The sequence below is a fragment of the Ursus arctos genome, unplaced genomic scaffold (genome assembly GCF_023065955.2).
Source record: "Ursus arctos isolate Adak ecotype North America unplaced genomic scaffold, UrsArc2.0 scaffold_4, whole genome shotgun sequence".
Classification (NCBI taxonomy): Eukaryota; Metazoa; Chordata; class Mammalia; order Carnivora; family Ursidae; genus Ursus; species Ursus arctos.
Window position 1 is genome coordinate 51259105 of NW_026623056.1, and position 12399 is coordinate 51271503.

The 12399-nt window shown below is 34.5% G+C and overlaps 1 protein-coding gene across 1 annotated transcript; it reads right to left on the bottom strand.

Moving 5' to 3' along the window:
• Positions 1-2228: 2228 nt before the first annotated feature.
• LOC113249256 (olfactory receptor 5K1-like) lies at positions 2229-11453 on the bottom strand. Its single transcript, XM_026490767.2, has 2 exons — positions 10533-11453; positions 2229-2243 (listed from the first exon to the last, which is right to left on the bottom strand). Exons 1-2 carry the CDS (start codon positions 11451-11453, stop codon positions 2229-2231), a joined length of 936 nt encoding a protein of 311 aa, XP_026346552.2.
• Positions 11454-12399: the final 946 nt, after the last annotated feature.

Genomic DNA, 12399 nt, shown 5'->3' on the forward strand with positions numbered 1-12399 from the left:
ACTTGCATTCCCACCAACAATGTAAGAGGAACCCCCTTTCTCCACATCCTCTCCAGCAATTGTTGCTTCTTGCCTTGTCAATTTTTGCCATTCTAACTGGTGTACGGTGGTATCTTAGTGTGGTTTTGATTTGAATTTCCCTGATGGCTAATGATTTTGAACATTTTTTCATGTGCCTGTTAGCCATTTGTATGTCATCATTGGAAAAGTGTCTGTTCATATCTTCTGCCCATTTTTTGATTTGTTTACTTGTTTCTCGTGTATTGAGTTTGAGAAGTTCTTTGTAGATCTTGGATACCAATCTTTTATCTGTAGCATCATTTGCAAATATATTCTCCCATTCCGTGGGCTGCCTCTTAGTTTTTTTGACTGTTTCCTTGGCTGTGCAGAAGCTTTTTATCTTGATGTAGTCCCACAAGCTCATTTTATCTTTTGTTTCTCTTGCCTTTGGAGATGTGTCATGAAAAAGGTTGCTTTGACCGATGTCGTAGAGATTGCTGCCTATGTTCTCCTCTAGGATTTTGATGGATTCCTGTCTCACATCGAGGTCTTTCATCCATTTGGAGTTTATCTTTGTGTATGGTGTGAGAGAGTGGTCAAGTTTCATTCTTTTGCATGTAGCTGTCCAATTTTCCCAACACCATTTATTGAAGAGACTGTCTTTTTTCCACCGGATGTTTTTTCCTGCTTTATCAAAGATTAGTTGCCCAAAGAGCCGAGGGTCCATTTCTGGGTTCTCTATTCTGTTCCATTGGCCTATGTGTCTGTTTTTGTGCCAGTACCATGCTGTCTTTGTGATCACAGCTTTGTAGTACAGCTCGAAATCCGGCATTGTGATGCCCCCAGCTTTGTTTTTCCTTTTCAACAGTTCCTTGGTGATTTGGGGCCTTTTCTGTTTCCATACAAATTTAAGGACTATTTGTTCCAGCTCTTTGAAAAATGTCCTCGGTATTTTGATCGGGATAGCATTGAAAGTGTAGATTGCTCTGGGTAGCATGGACATTTTAACTATGTTAATTGTTCCGATCCATGAGCATGGGATATTTTTCCATCTTTTTGTGTCTTCTTCAATGTCTTTCAAGAGTGATTTGTAGTTTCTAGAATATAGGTCCTTTACATCTCTGGTTAAGTTAATTCCAAGGTAACGTATGGTTTTTGGTGCTATTGTAAATGGGATGGATTCCCTAATTTCTCTTTCTTCAATCTCATTATTCGTGTATAGAAATGCAACTGATTTCTGAGCATTGATTTTGTATCCCGCCACATTACTGAATTGCTCTATAACTTCTAATAGTTTGGGAGTGAATTCTTTTGGGTTTTCCATATAGAGTATCATGTCATCTGTGAAGAGAGACATTTTGACTTCTTCCTTGCCGATTTGGATACCTTTTATCCCTTTTTGTAGTCTAATTGCTGTTGCAAGGACTTCTAGTACTATGTTGAATAATAGTGGCGAGAGTGGGCATCCTTGTCATGTTCCTGATCTTAAGGGAAAGGCTTCCAGCTTTTCCCCATTGAGAATAATATTTGCAGTAGGCTTTTCATAGATGGCTTTTATGAGATTGAGAAAAGTACCCTCTATCCCTATACTCTGAAGGGTTTTAATCAGGAAAGGATGCTGTATTTTGTCAAATGCTTTTTCTGCATCAATTGAGAGGATCATATGGTTCCTGAGTCTTTTCTTGTTTATATGATATATCACGCTGATCGATTTGCGAATGTTGAACCACGCTTGCATCCCAGGGATGAATCCCACTTGGTCATGATGGATAATCCTTTTAATGTGCTGTTGGATTCTATTAGCAAGTATCTTGTTGAGGATTTTGGCGTCCATATTCATTAGGGAAATCGGTCTGTAATTCTCCTTTTTGATGGGGTCTTTGCCTGGTTTGGGGATCAAGGTAATATTGGCCTCATAGAATGAGTTTGGTAGCTTTCCTTCTGTTTCTATTTTTTGAAATAGCTTTAGGAGAATAGGTATTATTTCTGCTTTGAATGTTTGGTAGAATTCCCGAGGAAAACCATCCGGGCCTGGAGTTTCGTTTTTTGGAAGGTTGTTTATCACTGACTCAATTTCTTTATAATTAATTGGCCTGTTTAAAAAATCAATTTCTTCCTGTTTCAGTCTTGGTAGTTTATGGGTTTCCAGGATGGCCTCCATCTCGTCCAGATTGCTTAATTTATTGTCATATAGCTGTCGATAAAAGTTTCTAATAATCCTTCCAATTTCAATGGTGTTCTTCGTGACCTCTCCTTTTTCATTCATAATTTTAATAATTTGGGTCCTTTCTCTATTCTTTTGGATAAGTCTTGCCAGCGGTCTGTCAATTTTATTGATTCTCTCAAAGAACCAGCTTCTAGTCCTATTGATCTGCTCTACTGTACTCCTGGTTTCTAATTCATTGATTTCTGCTCGAATCTTGGTCAGCTGCTTCCTCGTGCATGGATTAGGCCTGTTCCTCTGTTGCTGTTCCAGCTTCTTGAGGTGAGAATATAAAAACTGCATTTTAGATTTTTCTGTTCTTTTGAGTGAGGCTTGGATGGCTATGTATTTCCCCCTTAGGACTGCCTTTGCAGTATCCCATAGGTTTTGGACCATTGTGTTTTCATTCTCGTTGGTCTCCATAAATTGTTTAAATTGATTTTTGATTTCCTGGTTTATCGAATCATTCCTGTGCAGGATGGTTCTTAGTCTCCAAGTGTTTGAGTTTCTTCCAAATTTTTCCTTGTGATTGAGTTCCAATTTCAGAGCGTTGTGGTCTGAGAATATGCAGGGAATAATTTCAGTCTTTTGGTATCGGTTGAGACCTGTTTTGTGACCCAGAACATGGTCTATTCTTGAGAATGTTCCATGGGCATTAGAATAGAATGAGTATTCTTTGGTTCTGGGGTGTAGTGTTCTATATATATCTATGAGGTCCAACTCGTCGAGTATGGCGTTCAAATCTTGGTTCTTAATACCATTTTCCAGTCAAAGGAATTAGATCTACTTCGAGAAATAGCTGATTCGGTGACTAGGGCAGGAAATAAATATGAGAGATGAGCCCGGAGCATCTTACAATGTCAGAAAGGAAAAAAAAAAAAACTGAACAACAAACAACACAAACCCACCTGCATACATAATGGTGGATATATGTCAAAGGGACACAGGAGCCAAGGAAACAACTCCCAGTGGCCAAAGCTAGAATGATTTGAGCAGCAAAATTAATAAAGTAGTGTTTTTTTCCCCACTTTTTTGTATGTGTTTATTTTAAAATCATTTACTTTATTCATTTCTGCAAAAATGAATAAATATATTGTTTCAATCGGGACTTTTCACATAGTTTTTCTGATGATGGTGATGTAACTAAATAAAATGCACTTGTATTTAAAATTTAAAGTATATAAAATTCAAAATATTTCTTGATAAATGCAAATAATAGAAAATATAAAAATAAAAGATCACTTCCATAGGTTTTCTGACAGTATTTTTCTAATGTATTTTAAATTATTTAGTTAAAAAAAAATCTTTCTTGATCTGCCTTCCCTTCCCTAAACTTACCCTGCTGTCTCAAAGAACTTCCAGAGTATTGCCTATACTCACTATATCCTATTCATTCCTCTCCACCCATTCTATTTTAACACTTATCCATTATGGTTTTCAAATCCACTGCTAAGCTGAGAGTGCACTTGTCAAAGCCACCAGGGAGCAACATGTAGTTCAATATGAAGACCATTCCATTGTTCTTATTATCTGCCATGTTAATAACATTTGAAATGCTGACCACACCCTGTTCATTGACACACTTTTTTTCTTGGCTTCCAGGACACCTTATCGTCTTGTTTTGCTCTGAGATTTTTACTGGTTCCTGTTTATGGAAAACAAATTTTAAGTTATGTAACTAGCTCTAGGTGTGGAGATATTGTATATCTAAGTAGAATTCATTGCTTAATTACACTTTAGTTCTAGCATATCAACAACTGGTTCATCACAAGTTTTCTACACAGAAGTCTTCATTAAAAATGTTTAATGGATCAAAGGAAGAGGATCATTAAATAATGAAGAATAAATGTTTAATCATCCATCCTATTACATAGAAAAAGAAGCTGAATTATTCAGATGTTTCTGTTATGCATACTCACATTTATTTATGGAGGTTTTATGCCTTAATTGAAATTGTACAAAATGGATTTACATCACCGGCATTTAAAGTGGCTTAAATACTAATTAGATTTTTAGTTTTTCACGGTTCTAGAAAAGGCATCATTAGTTATTTACCATAAATGACATCAGATAATATTTCCCCATAGTTTTCTAATCAGTTGATTAGAATTAATATACAAAACAGCTTATGTTGCTTTAAAATTTACCATTTTAAAGGGAAAGTATAATTAAACTTGTTTTTCTAAGACTACCCTATGAGAGAAATACCTACGAACAGAAGAAAAGGCATAAATTCTGATATAAGATAATCCTGGATTTAATGTGAATTTTACCACTTATTAACTATAAGCTCTGGACAAGTTTCTCAAAAATTTAAATCTTTTTCCATCATCTGCAGAAAGAGGCTAATAAAGCCAACTATACAATATTATTATGACCATTACATGTAACAGAATGAAAAGAACATAGTGCATGACATATAGTAAGTATTCAACATCAGGAAAAGCATGGAAGAAGTCACACAATGCACAATTTAGTCTCCTATTTTGATATGCATGGATATGACTAAAGGATCTAGAAAATATAATAGATGATATAATTTACCTGTTATTTTACTTAAACCTTATCTAGAATAGAATGAGTGAGGGAATGAGAGAGAAAATTGCCTTGTCTCTATCCATGATCTACGAAAAGCCCTATTTTTTTTCTAAGAAATAAAGGAAAGTTTTGCCAATTTTAGTTTATGCATATTGTTTCTAAGTATCTGAAAGTACCTTTCTACACAGTTCCACATAAAAATTAAATGCAAATGTAGCAATTGTATGTCTTATATGTATGTGAGGAAGAGGAAGAGAGAAAGACAAATATAAATAAATGTATACCTTCGGAAATTCAGGAGGAATAAGAGTTTTGCTCAGGTATATTCTAAAATATGATTTAGTCAATAGATTTCTTTTAATAGTTTGGTTTTTTTTAATAAAAATTCACATTCCCTAGAATTTTCGTGTCTGTTTTAACAAAGTTATTTCCTTCTACTTTTTATTAATTGATAATACTTTTTGTAATTATTAATATGGGATTATATGAATATAATACCTACAGACTTTTAACCCTAGAGCTTGCTGAGTAAAATTAACTTATGGCTTTCTTTGCTTTCTCCTTATATGTCCTTGAGCTTCTTTATAAGATAGTTACTGTGGCAAATATTTTAGTTCTTCCCATTTCTAAAAATAGATTCAGTAAGATGCTATAAGTCAGAAGCTGAGGTGGGTTCAGCTTTTGGTCACACAAGGGCAAAATCTGTGTGTCAGCTGGCCTGGGCTGATCTGTAGTGACTCTGGGAGAGAGCCAGCTTTCAAACTCATTCAGGTTCTTGGCAGAATTCAATTCTTTTTGATGTAGGACTGAGGCCCCCATTTAAAGTAGTGTTTAATTATATCAAAGTATACAATAAATATCCATGATTCTATACTGATGTAAATAGAGGATTGAATATATAAAAAGTGAGGTGAATGGACAAATCTTCCATGCAGAAGAATTCCAATTTGTATAGATACTTGGTCCCAGGGAGATGGTCCATTTCTTTTCTCTCCGTAAGTGTGGGCTGTGGGTAGTGACTTCCTTTTGAAGAACACAGTAAGAGAAGGTGGAGAAAGAGCAACTTCACAACGGAGAAACCTGGCAAATACTATGTCAGCCACGTGGTCAATGTCAAAACCAAGAGTTATAAGTTATGAGGACAGTATTTGCCACTGATAGGATGTAATGAAAATGGGGATTTACCTTGGTGGCCTTTCTCCTAAAAAGCTATCCCTCCAGTCTAATCATGAGAAAATCATCAGAAGAATTCCAGTTGAGGGACATTCTACAAAAATGCCAGATTAGCACTCCTCAAAACTTACCAAGGACTTGATCAAAAACGAGGACTGTCTGAAAAACTATCACAGACAGCTGATGACTGAAGGGACGTAATAACTAAATATAAAGTGCTATGCTGAGTGGGATTCTGGATGGAAGGACACTAGGTTAAACTATGGAAATCTGAGTCAAGTATGAATATCACTTCATCATCATGTATCAATTTTGGCTCACTAATTATAACAAAGGTACCATAGTAATGTAGGCTATTAATGACATGGGAAAATGGGTGTGTCATATATGGGAATTCTCTATACTATCTTTATTATAGTCTATAAATCTGAAACTGTTCGAAAAATTTTTAAAAATTTACAGAAAGTTTTTGAGGTAAAGTTCTTGTTTCTCAGAATGAAGCCAGAGAATACGTGGGGAAAAACAATCACCAGTTTTCTACTTCCAATGATACTAATTGATTCAAATAATTATTGTCATTGGATACTAAAACTGGACATTAGGGAACAAGAAATTCACATGGTGTCAATGCACCACCCTATAGATTAGATTTTAATAGCAAGGAAATAAGTTATCTTTATCAAAGAAAGAGCTGATGGTACCACCTTAATGGAGTGATCAGCGAACAGCATCAGTTAACAAGACAAACTAATGTGATAGACCTCATGATGGGAGAAGAAAAAACAGCACACCTGTGATTGCTGAAGTATTTAATTTCAATCTAATCATGAGCAAACCACAAAATTAGAGGTGGTGGGATATTTTACATGATGTCTGACACAAATAGTTAAAAATTTTAAATGTCATGAAAGGAAAAAAAGCAAGAAATTTCTTCTAGATTACAGGAGATTAAAGAATGATAATAAAGCAAATAGTGGTCTTTAATTGAATTCTTGATGAAAAAATAAATTGCTAGGAAGGACTATTTGGGGGAAATTGGGAAAAATTTTAATGTGAACATCATATTAGGTGATGTGAAATTTCTTGGGGATAATAGTGATATGACAGGAGCGCCTGGGTGGCTCAGTCATTACGTGTCTACCTTCAGCTCAGGTCATGATCCTGGGGTCCTGATATTAAGTCCCATGCACCTAGGGCTTCCTGCTCAGTAGGGAGCCTGCTTCTCCCTCCCTTCTGTTCTCCCCCTAACCCACTCCCGCTAGTGCTCACACTCTCTCTCATTATCTCTCTCTCTCAAATAAATAAGATCTTTAAAAATGATATGACAATGTAGGAAATGTCTTTGTTCTCTGAGATACACGTTGACGAATTTATGGGTAAATTTTCATAATCTCATATATGTATGTACACATGTACATACATGTATTAAATATGTATATATACACATTTGCAGATGGATTATTGGGCATGTGTAGTGGAATGTTAGCAATAATCTTGATTTAAAAAAATTCATTGACATTTTCTCAACTTCTCTGTAGGTTTGAAATTTTTCAAAATAATCTGGAGGAAAATGTCATTGAATCACATTTTTCTTGACCCTCTGCCCTATTTCTCGGCCCACTTTACAGCTTAGTTTCTTGAGAGTTTTCCTCTCTTGCTACTTTCACTTCTCTAAGTTGTTTATAATATCACTTAGTGATTAAGAACATGGATTTTGGATTTGATCCTTAGATTTGATCCCTGAGCTCCACCTTAATATTTCTGTGGACAAATTATGAAACCTCTTTGTCCTGCATTTTTCCAGTGGGGTATTGGAAATTAAAATATAGAAATAAAAATAAAAAATGTAATGTGCTGAATAGTTAAATGGATACTGATGAAAAGTTATTTGTAAGCTTAAAGAGAATTAATTTAAAATAAAGCAGAAAATGAGAGATGAGGCAAGAGACATAAATATATCAGTTAATATTTATTCAGTTGCAATAAAAGCATTTTTTCCAAACAAGTTTAACAGTAAGAAGATCTATTGGATTTAAAACGAGGAGGGATGATTAATTCCGGGGCACTGGGTCTGTTTCTCTGTGATTCCCTCAGCTATGCCCTCCCTTGTGTGTGGACTTCATCTCCAGGCTGGTTTCTCTTTTAATGGCAAACTGCTTGTAGACTGTGCCGGACTTCATATCCACAGAGCATGACGTTCAGAGGAAGAAAGACTACCTTTTTTTGTGGCTCTCTTTTAAAATAAAGGAAACATATATCCCAGACATGTCCACAAATTTACCTCTTTTGTCTCTTTGGCCCCAAATAAGTCACAGACTCTTCCCTTAAGACCTGTAGGCTTCAGTGTTGCTAAGGGTTGGAAGTGGGTGGTGCAGAAATACATAAACGGAATTTGTGTGTCCCCCGGAAAAGGGAAAGGGATCAATGCATGTGAATCTGACAACTAAAAATATCCCCTAAAATAGAGAGTGGTACAAAGGAACAGCATTCATCTAATCTGGTATCTGGACTCCTTTACACTCTTAAAAAAGTGTTTAAGACCCTGTAGAGCTTTGTGTATGTGGGTGATATCTAACAGTATTTGCAATATTAGAAATTAAAACCAAGAAATTAAAAATATTTGTTGACTTGTTTAAAAATAAAAATAACAAACCTATTATATATTAATTTAAATAATTATATTAAAATATATTAAAGGAAATGGTTAGTGAATGGCCAAATATGTCAGGTACCTTTTTAAGTATTAGTGATAGGAAATTAGATACAACTAGGTTGTTACTCACGGGAAGAAGATAGGCCTTCATTTTATTATCCAGTAGTTACAGTTTATTATTTTTCCTTTAAAATGTTGCTTATATCTGTGCACTCCTCTCCTTTTATCCTCCAGTTTCAGCTCTCATCATCTAATATATGAATTCTTGAGGTTAGCCTCATTGCTTCTAGCTTCATTCCAATTGCCAGATTAGTTTTCTGAAAAATACAATCATATTACCTGGTTCTAGGAAGAATTTGGTGTCTGATGCCTCTGATATAAATTCAGATTCCTTAGGGTGACATTTAAAATTCTTAGTAGCTTGAACCTTTTTCACCCTATTTTCCATATTTGCCAACAGCTCTTAACAACAGTTTTGTCAGCTTTCTGACTCTGTCCATGGTTCATCTCCTTTACCTCAGTTCCAAGTGTCACACTAATTTCCATACACATTGACTGTGGTCATACTCATTCCTTTTTTCCTCCAAACAACATTTTTAAAAAACATTTTAAGACACATCTTACTTCTGATGCTGCATAATGATTAAATACCCCAGGCTACAAGGATCTTCATTTCCTGAACTCCCAAGCGTCATTGATTCAAATTCTAGCTCAATCGGATGAACGTGAGCAAGATACTCAATGTTTCGAATATGAGATTTTTACTGTGAAAGTGCATGAAAAATCATGCCTAACCAGGTGGTAGGTAATATATATGAAATGTCTGGTTTGTGCCTTGCAGATAACATGTTCTCAGTAAATTATTTTTTTTCATATTTACATATTTAAGTGATCAATAAATATTTTCAGTTAGGTATTTTTCAATTTTCACTATTTTGTGCCTCATTTATGCTTTAGAGTATCTCCAACTTTTTGTTAATGCTGTGAATGTATCAGTAATTTACACTGGAGTCAGTACAGGTTGGTGCAATTCCTAGTAAAAAACAAGATAAGTAATATCCCAGAGAAAAACCCCTTCATTTAGTTTTATGTATTCAAGATTGCACTTCATTTTTGATGGACACCTAATAAAACTATATGAAAATACTCAAATCCATATTGATGTCAGTATAAATAACATCTGTTTCAACTACTGATTGATTAATCACCAGTATACAGATGCTGTATTTCAGAGAACTTGAGAGTAAAATTGACTAACACTAATGATGAAGATAGTCTTTTTTTATTATACATTTTTATTAGTACTTTTTCCTTGTTTTTAATATTTTTTAATTGTGGTAAAAGGTATATACCAAAATTTCCCCTTTTAAAGATGAAAATATTCTTCATTTGAGGATTGATATTCTGTGTGAATTAATATTCAAATACCTTCTCTTGCATAAACTCAAAGAAAATTAAGAATCAAGTATATTCAGTTTACTTCTGACAGATGGTGTTGTTTAAGAAGCGATTAATTCTTGAGAACCTGGAATGAGCCAGAGTTTGTAAGATTGTGCTTTGGAATTGCAGAAATTTTCAACAATATTAGATGGAGGTGATCTTTATATATACTAACTTCTATTCCTAGTATTTGTTGTATTTGTTGAAAGTTGTAACTTATTACACTTTGAAACAATTAGTTAATAGTTTAGCTAATCTCTTTGTGACAGTTTGTGACCTTAAGAATAATTATTTACTTTATTCTTGCTGGGAGCTAGCGGTTTAGATTTTGGAATACATTATAGCAAAATCTCTCCTTGCTGAATTTACTTGACTCCTATACTATCATGTTTTAGTAATGGAATGTTTTATGTACAAAGTGGTCATTTTCTACTTCCTCAGTATTCCATTATTTTGAAAAACATTTTATCATATTTAAGTTAATCTTCCACAGGGGATGATATTTCTTTTATAATGTTATAAAATTTTCTTTATAATTTTCTTCATGGAATTTATTACTTCCTTATTTCTTAGACTGTAAATAAAAGGGTTTAATAAAGGGATTACTAGAGAATAAAAAATAGCAACAGGTATATCTTTATCCTCTTCTTTAACTGAATTTGGTCGAATGTACACAAAGAGAAGAGAACCATAGAATATTGAGACAGAGAGAAAGTGGGACGCACAAGTAGATAAGGCTTTGCCTCTTCCCTCTTTGGATTTCATTTTGAAAATCATGAAAAGGATGCAGAGATAAGAGATTAGGACTATGATAATAGAGAAGACTTGAACTGAACCTGAGAAGATAAATATCATCAATTCATTGATATAAGGGTCAACACAGGAGAGTCTGTATAATGGAAGAACATCACAAAAGAAGTGATTAATTTGATTTGACCCACAGAAAGTTAACCTAAAGAGAAACCCTATATGAATCATGGAATGCAAGTTTCCAGCTATGTAGGCCCCTGTGGTCATCTGAATGCAGAGTTTCTTTGACATCATGGTGTGGTACTGCAGTGGGCTGCATATGGCCACATAGCGATCATAGGCCATTGCTGCCAAAAGAAAGCAGTCTGCAGTTTCAGCAAGGCAGAGAAAATAAAATTGTGCCATGCATTCATAAAGGGAAATCCTTCTGTCCTTAGAAAAGAAGTTCTCTAACACCTTAGGCGTAATAGCACAAGAACAACAGGAATCCATTAGAGCCAGGTTGCCCAGAAAGATGTACATTGGTGTGTGAAGACGATGCTCCATAAAAATCAGTGCCACCAGGCCAAGATTCCCCACCATGGTGATCACATAGATAGTAAGAAACACCACAAACAGAAGGCTCTTCAACTCTGGGTGATCTGTAAATCCCATGAGGATAAATTCAGTTGTCAAGGAGTAGTTACCCTCAGTCATATCCACCTTCTGTTTTGAGATAGGAATTCTGGAGAGACAAGATTCTAATTTAGAGTGTGTATAATTTTCCTTTCAAATTTCTCTTTTTACCACAAAGAGAGGAGCTTTTTCAAACTTCCCTTACTATCTCTGGATACAGGCACACAAACTACTAGGGTATATTCATTCCCCTAAAGTGTCAACTTTATAACCTCAATTGTGAAAATCAGCAGTCCCATGAATATTTTTACAATTCCAAGAAGAATGCTTACAGTGAGAAATATTTGTCTTTATGAATTCATGCATAAATAGTGTACAAATCTAGCATAGCCATATTTGGTTCATTGTTGACAAAAAATTGCAGTGTCAGTTTTGTATTAAAGATTCTTAAAATAAATTTATAATCAATTTTCATACATACATGCTTTTCTAACTGAGCAAAATGTTTTCATATACTGTCCCTGTGGAGTGAATGCTTGAAAATTACATACAAGAGATATGCTAAATTTATATTTTAGGAATTGTATGAAGATCATGAAGGATTAAGAATAATACTTTCATCTTTAAAGAAAATTAGTTTGGTTATCCGAGGAAATAAATATCTATATATTATCACCTTTCTCATCCCTTTTCCTGGTATTAGATTTATTTCCGTAAAAACTGATTTTGTCCATGCCATCATTCCTGTTGATTTTTGCCCAGAATTCTAAATCCTTTCCTTCTTTATGTAAAGCATAGTTTACATATAATGCTACTTAGGAAAGTTTTGATTAAATGCCCAGACCACACTGATTTTCACTTCCTGCATCCTTAAGCATAACTTGTATACCCAGCATAATCTAGAGTTGCTTCTGTATAATCTACATGGCTTTTTTTTTCATATATGCATGTACAGTTTCTTGATTAGAATTGTAGACATTTGAGTTTACCTATGAATTATACTTCTTATAAGAGTTGTTTAATGCTA

Bases quoted from the DNA above. Each gene is read 5' to 3' on its own strand.
- LOC113249256 (XM_026490767.2), bottom strand. From the start codon at position 11,453: ATGACTGAGGGTAACTACTCCTTGACAACTGAATTTATCCTCATGGGA.